Source organism: Mesoplodon densirostris, chromosome 18 (genome assembly GCF_025265405.1).
Source record: "Mesoplodon densirostris isolate mMesDen1 chromosome 18, mMesDen1 primary haplotype, whole genome shotgun sequence".
Lineage (NCBI taxonomy): Eukaryota > Metazoa > Chordata > Mammalia > Artiodactyla > Ziphiidae > Mesoplodon > Mesoplodon densirostris.
This window is the reverse complement of record NC_082678.1, coordinates 27,795,138-27,802,148: the sequence shown is the minus strand read 5'-3', so window position 1 is coordinate 27,802,148 and position 7,011 is coordinate 27,795,138. Positions and strand designations below refer to the sequence as shown.

The following is a 7,011-nucleotide window of genomic DNA, read 5'->3' as shown; positions in this document are numbered from 1 at the left end:
CTGCGCAGAGGCCTGATAAGGAGCCCTCACCTCCACCCACCCCCTTCAACCAGAGAACTTCCAACTGCAGCTCCTCAGTAATTGAAGAGCAGGAAAGCTGGTGACTGGAGGGAGGCTGGGGGAGGGGAGGAGGAAGGACCACAGTCCACCGTTAGTCCGTCACTTAAAGGCTGGTGAAATTAATGGGGCAAATGACCCCAGTCAAAGAATTTGGCAAGTCCACGGCTTTCCTGGGTTTCACCCAGCGGCTCTGTTTCCTCGGCTATCTGGAAAGGAGGGAGAGCACTTGCGAAGAAGCCTCTGGAATGTCAGCTTCTGGGAATCTTGCTGAGGACAGGGCGGGGAGGGAGCGCTTACCGGGAAACACTGGATTACCCTAGCCGCCTTGGGGTGCCTGCGACCGGGGCTGCGGTTTCTGCGGACCTGAGCGGCAGGTGGCATCGGAGAGTCAGACCTGCTTGCGGGCACCAAGACGACACTCGGTCGGGAGACCGGGGCAGGCCGCAGAAACGTGAGCAAGTGCCACTCGCAGCCCAGAGGAGAGGAAAGGAAAGCCCCAAGCATGCACCCAGCCCTGGCCCCCGCGCCACGGGCTGCGTCCCAGGAGCCGTCGCCACCTCTGAGCAGCCCAGATGGGAAGGGGGTGGGGCGGAGGACGGTTCCCGCGGCGAACTGCTCGCCGAGGGCCCCGGGGCCTCTGTGGGAGCGCCAAGCCGCGCGCCTCTCCGAGCCCTGCGCGGGGCCCTCGGGCGGGAATGCGCGGGGCCGGGACGCGGTGGCGGGTAGGGGGCTGGGTCGCGCGCGGGAGAGGGCGGCAGGAGGGAGCTGGAAGAGAGTTACCGCGTGAGAGAGCGGTTAAGAGCGCGCGGTCTCTTTGGAGATGCCCTGGCCAATGGCAGAAGCGGAAGCTGTTTATATGGGCGGGGCGTCGCCACGGCAGCAGGAGACGCCTTGCGAGCGGCTACTGAGTGCCGGTCCCCGGCCACTGGCTTTCAGAGAGGCGCCGTCGGGCGTGAGTGGCGACGAGGATTGCTGGCTGGGCCCTCGAGCTGGGAGCAGAGAGCCGCGGTGAGGGTGGGCGGTGGGAGGAATTTCTTTGAGAACCTTCCTTTGGCCCGGGCTGCGCTCTGAGCCAGGTAAGGGACGGGGAGGGCTGCAGGCCGTGGGAAGGGAGGGCGTCAGTACCAGCCCGCTCTCCCATCCGTCCCCGACGGAAGTGGTGGGCCCGGGGACTGACATCAGAGGCGTTTGGGGGACACTCACTTCCCACCCCCTTATAACTCTCTGTATTGTTTCCTTCCTTCCCCTTGATCCCCATCCTAATATCCCTTTTCAAAGATCAGACGACCTCCCCCGCCCCCCGACCCGTCGTACTGCCCTCCTGGACTCTCTCGCCCCATTTCCATTGGTTGTGGACGGAGAGAGGGGGGTTAATTCCCCGCTTTGAGGGAGAAAGGGGTGGTCTCGCATGCCCCTACACTCTTCCCTCGTTTGGCTAATTAAGTCTCCTCTAAAAGATCCAAGAGGAAAAGAGCGAGGCGAACCCCCTGTGGGTCGGACCCCCGGGCACACCTTCTGTTTCCCAGACCTCGGCAGTAAAAGATCCTCCCCAGCTGCAGGAAGGATTTTAGTAAGAGCCTCCCCCCTCGCCCACACTCTCCCCTCGTGGGTGGGGAAAGAGGGCTCAGTTCCCGCTCTGGTCCCCGCAGGCACCACACTCCGTTTGGAGGAGGCTACCCCCGGATCGCGGGATGGAAGCCCGCTTCCGGGAGGCTGCGTAACTGAAGCCGCGGGAGTCAGCGGGCCGGAGAGCTCGGCGGCCACCCTCGGCTCGGCTCGTGGATGTTGACAGCCCCCTCGGAGAGTCCCCGCAGATATGGCGGAGAGCTGGCTACGCGTCTCGGGAGCAGGGGCAGCGGAGGAGGCCGGACCGGAAGGCGGCCTGGAGGAGTCCAACGCCCTGAATGACAGCCTGACCAGCCTGCAGTGGCTGCAGGACTTCTCCTTTCTCAACGCCGAGGTCCCCGCCCTGCCTTCGGCGGACACCGACCCCCACGGCTACCACGAGCTGTCAGGCTCGGCCGAGCCGGGGTCTCCCCTGGCGGCGGACCCCGCCTGCCTGGGGCAGCCGCACACACCCGGCAAGCCCACGTCCTTGTGCACGCCGCGGAGCGCCCCCTCGGGGCTGCAGGCCTCGCCTCCCGACGACGTGGACTACGCCACCAACCCGCACGTGAAGCCGCCCTACTCGTATGCCACGCTCATCTGCATGGCCATGCAGGCCAGCAAGGCCACCAAGATCACCCTGTCGGCCATCTACAAGTGGATCACGGACAGTTTCTGTTACTTCCGCCACGCTGATCCCACCTGGCAGGTAGGGAGGCACTCCCTCCCTCCCTCCCCATGCCCGCGCGGACTGGACTCACATCCCAGATCCGCAGGCCAAGTAGGCGCGGTACGGCCAGGGCCCCGAGAGAGGAAGGCCGTCCAGGAAGGACCTCAAGGGAGCCCAGTGCTTGGACTGCTGCCCCTTTGACTTCAGAGACCGAGGAGGGAGGATGTTCAGAGGGCTGTAGGGGTGCCGACCTAGAGGTTCAAGTGGAAAGAACTTGTCACTCATCCGGCAGGCTCAGCCCAAAGACCAGGGCTGAACTATGCGTGGACACAGCCCCCCAGGGTAGGTTGATGGACTGAGGGACACATTTTTGTCCCAAGTCCTGGAATTCCTCGACACTACCCTCCTCAAGGTCAGTTTGTCAGGGCCTGACTGGAGGCAGAGCATCGTTCCTGCCAGGCTCTGCATCCCGCCTGCTTTCAGTTGGCTGGAGGGGCTCTGGGAGGGGAGAGGGGCGTGCTGCAGGGTGTGAAGGCCATCTGTGTCCCAGTGGAAGGGCTCCGGGGCCTTCCGAAAGCTGCCGTGCCAGCCCCCACCCCAAGCCCTCCCTAGTTTCCTGCCTACACTCCTCCCCCTCTTCTCATCAACCTCCCTGGGGGGACAATTACCTCAGCCACGTGCTTTCCACAGGGGCTCTTTCCTCCCACACTGGCTTCATGTTCCAAGTCTCCGGAACCTGGCACAGAGCAGCCAAGGGGCCCAGACCACCATGTAAATCTCCCAGTCTTGCCAGGGGGCACTACTCACCTGCCGGCCCCACCCACCAGGCCCCAGACCCCTGTGCCCCAGCGTGGTTTGGACTGTGCACCCAGGCGTGAACAAGGCAGGATGGTGATTCAGGCTGGGCACACACTGCCCTGAGCCTCTTCGACCATCAGGATCAGGGGCTACTTGGGGACAGAGACCCTGAGGATGCACAGATCCTTCCCTGTGGCACAGGTCACAGGATCAGAGTTCCTGTGATCACAGCTATTCCACGTTTGCTTGGGCCCTGACCCTGGGGCAGGTACCATTTGTAACCTTGGTGAGAAAGCAGAGACCCTCCACCACCCCCCACCCCACCCCAAGCCTGAGAGGCCCCAGGAATGAGCGCTATGCTCTTGGCTGGGTAATAATCAACTGAGGCCTCAGAGCCTGGGGTGGGAGGAGGGGGACATGGTGGGTGAGGGCCCAGGCCAGCAGCCGGCTCTAGAATCAAGGAAAGTCATCAGATCCTCCCACACTTCATCCCCCCCGCCACACACACCCCCTCACACCCACTCACTCATTTCACAAACAGAGAAGGCCAGCCAGGCCCAGGCAGAGGGAGATGGCCGTCCAGGACCTGGGGGAGCCAAGGCCTTTGAGCAGAGGCCGCAAGCAGCGGGGTAAGGGAGGGAGGGCAGGACAGGCTGGCACTGAGAGCCACCCTGCGGCTCAGGGCTCGGATGACTGAGCAGGCAGATATCCTGGCAAAAGGGAACAAAAGCCCCCGACAGCACTCCCAGCTCCTGGTGCCCCGTGGCTGGTGTCCCAGAGCCTCCCGCTCGGAGCAGCGCCTCTGTCTCCCCTGCCCCCATCGGAGAGAATGTGGTGGTGGGACTGGCAGTGGCGCTAGGAGCCCCCCATCACTGACCCCACCCACTCTCCCAGCTGTCTTCCTTCTCTCCTATCTCCCTGTGTCCAGAACTCCATCCGCCACAACCTGTCCCTGAAGAAGGGCTTCATCAAGATGCCCCGGGAGAAGGACGAGCCAGGCAAGGGGGGCTTCTGGCGCATCGACCCCCAGTACGCCGAGCGGCTGCTGAGTGGGGCCTTGAAGAAGCGGCGGCTGCCCCCAGTCCACATCCACCCGGCCTTTGCCCGCCAGGCCGCGCCAGAGCCCAGCGCCGCCCCATGGGCCGGGCCACTGACCGTGAGCACCGAGGCCCAGCAGCTGCTGCGGGAGTTCGAGGAGGCCACTGGGGAGGCGGGCTGGGGTGCAGGCGAGGGCAGGCTGGGGCGTAAGCGTCAACAGCCGCTGCCCAAGCAGGAGGCCAAGGTCCCGCGGCCCTCCAGCCCCCTGCTGCTGACCCCGGAGGAGCAGGGTGAGCTGGAACCCCTCAAGGGCAACTTTGACTGGGAGGCCATCTTGGACGCTGGCACGCTGGACGGGGAGCTGGGCACGCTGGAGACCTCGGAGCTGATCCCGCCGCTGAGCCCTGCCTCCCACGGGGACGTGGACCTCACCATCCATGGCCACCACATCGACTGCCCTGTTACCTGGGGGCCTCCAGTGGAGCAGGCTACCGACAGCCTGGACTTCGATGAGACCTTGCTGGCCACATCCTTCCTGGAGCACCCCTGGGACGAGAGCACCCGTAGCTCCCTGCCCCCCGAGCCCCTCTTTGAGGCCGGGGATGCCACACTGGCCTCTGACCTGCATGACTGGGCCAGCCTGGGCGCCTTCTTGTAAGAAGCCAGGCCCTGCCCCACCTCCAGACAGCACCGAAGTCTGGGCCCAGACTGCCCCCCTCCCCGCCAGTGCAGGCCCATGGACACCCTACCGCCCAGGCAGGGGCTGGGCCAGGTCACCCCACCAGGCCACACGGCCCCCAGCCCAGGCCATCCTCAGATTCTAGTCCAGCAGGCTGAGAATTGGGGCCCAGGACCAAAATTGCTGCCTCCGCTCCCCAGCCCCCCATACACACAGTGTTTCATGGATCCACTTCCGCCCTGCCCCAGAGACACGCTAAGGGCCCTGCACTATGAGAGCTGCGGCTTGGAGGGGCCCTGGCCAAGCTGGAAACATCAGTACGGGGCCCGCCCCGAACACCTTAGCTTCTGAAGCTTCTCTCTCTCCTGCTCTCCTCCCCAGGTCTCTATCCAGAGCAAGTTCCCAGGTACAACACATGCTGATTAGGTGACTGCAAATTAACACCCAAGAGGCCTCTCCCGGCAGTCTGTGAGGAGGAGCTAGGCGGAGGGGGGAAGAGAGAGGAGACAGAAAGGAGGCCGGGGTGCCGGGTGGAACCAGGAGATTTTCTAAGGCCTCTGGGATCTTCTGGCTTCATCCCTAGAGGTGGGGCAGAGGGCATGTGTCCCTAATCTTTGAGCCCAACTTGAGGCTGAGAGCAGCGGGGAGATGGGGATCTGGGGGTTAGGGGCTGGGGCAGCCAAGCTGCAGAGGGAAAGGGCACAGACAGACTAATGTAGTGAGTGTAGCTATAGCTGAGGCTTAACTGGGAGGGACGCAGTGCTTGCTAGAACCACTGGGACCAGGAATGGGGGGATGGCCCCGTGCCCTTGCTTGCACTCCTGCAGGGGAGTGTCTTGCTCCACCATAAACGCCCTGGGCTGCATCCCACATCCACTCTCCTAACCCGTCGGGCATTTTAACCTTTTTCATAGAAAGTTATTTACAATAAAAACAGTTTTAAAAATAAAGTTTTAAGGGCCTCCCTGGTGGCGCAGTGTTTGAGAGTCCGCCTGCCGATGCAGGGGACGCGGGTTCGTGCCCCGATCCCGGAGGATCCCACGTGCCGCGGAGCGGCTGGGCCCGCGAGCCATGGCCGCGGAGCCTGTGTGTCCGGAGCCTGTGCTCCGCAACGGGAGAGGCCACAACAGTGAGAGGCCCGCGTACAGAAAAAAAAAATAAATAAATAAACTTTTTAAAAGTCTCAAAATGGACCTGCTTGCAACTTTCTCTGGGGAAAAGCATGGGCCAGTTTTGGGGAGGCCACGGCCCAAGGGGGAATGGCTGGGAGGAAGATGGGGGGCACCAAAGGCCTGCAGAGTGTCCCCTGATGCACTCCTCATGATCTCTGGGTGCCCAGAGAGAAAGGGGCTGAGAGGCGGCCCTCGGGGGTCCCCTGCAGCCAGGGCCTCGGCACCTCTATATGTGCAATGGGGAGACTGTACCCACAGCCCCGAGGAGCAGGCGGCAAAGGAGGCACAGCCCCCTCCCTGGCCCTGGGGACTCTCTCACAAAGGCCGTTCTTGCCCAGGGCTCGGCTCATGTTCCCCACCTCGCCCAAGTTGAGGGCCTGCCCAGACTCACCTGCGGTCCTCGCCTGGGCCTGTCTCCAGCTCCTCCCTCCCTTGGTCCCTTCCTGAAGGGACAGGGTGTGAGGTCAGAGGGCCCCAGCCCCTGGGGCCCCACTTGCCACCCTGGGGTTCATTCACCCCGCCCAGGGCCTTCCCTCCAATGCAGGTTGGGGCTGAGGGAGGCCATCAGGGCAGACGGAAGACAGGGTGCCTAGACCCTACAGCTCCAGCCTGTGCGGAATCAATGTACCAGAGTTCTGATGGGGAAACTGAGGCACAGCAAATATGTGACACTCAGCAGGCACCTTTCAACCCCCTCACCCCAGCTTTGCCGGGAACCCATCTCTCCCCCGAGCCCGCACCTGGCCCCGCCAGCACGCCCTTGTGGTGCACAGCCCCTTCCCCCAGCACTCACGTGCACGTGCGCACAGACACACACACACACACACACACACAAACGGGCACTGTCCTACACAATCCTGCCCAGCCTCCACGGGCCCCTTTCTCCTGAAGCCCCTTTCTTTCCTTGCACTGGAGGCTGGCTCCAGAACACCCTGGCATTCCCCCGCCAACTTGCTGCTTTCCCTTGCTAATTATTCCAAATATTTCAG

The 7,011-nt window shown here is 63.3% G+C and overlaps 1 protein-coding gene across 1 annotated transcript; it reads left to right on the top strand.

Annotated features, from left to right (window-relative positions):
- Positions 1 to 1,876: 1,876 nt before the first annotated feature.
- LOC132478849 (forkhead box protein J1-like) lies at positions 1,877 to 4,829 on the top strand. The gene is made up of 2 exons (XM_060082296.1): positions 1,877 to 2,374; positions 4,062 to 4,829. Exons 1-2 carry the CDS (start codon positions 1,877 to 1,879, stop codon positions 4,827 to 4,829), a joined length of 1,266 nt encoding a protein of 421 aa, XP_059938279.1.
- Positions 4,830 to 7,011: the final 2,182 nt, after the last annotated feature.

Bases quoted from the DNA above. Each gene is read 5' to 3' on its own strand.
- LOC132478849 (XM_060082296.1), top strand. From the start codon at position 1,877: ATGGCGGAGAGCTGGCTACGCGTCTCGGGAGCAGGGGCAGCGGAGGAG. The intron at 2,375-4,061 runs GTAGGGAGGCAC...CCCTGTGTCCAG, and splicing joins ACGCTGATCCCACCTGGCAG to AACTCCATCCGCCACAACCT.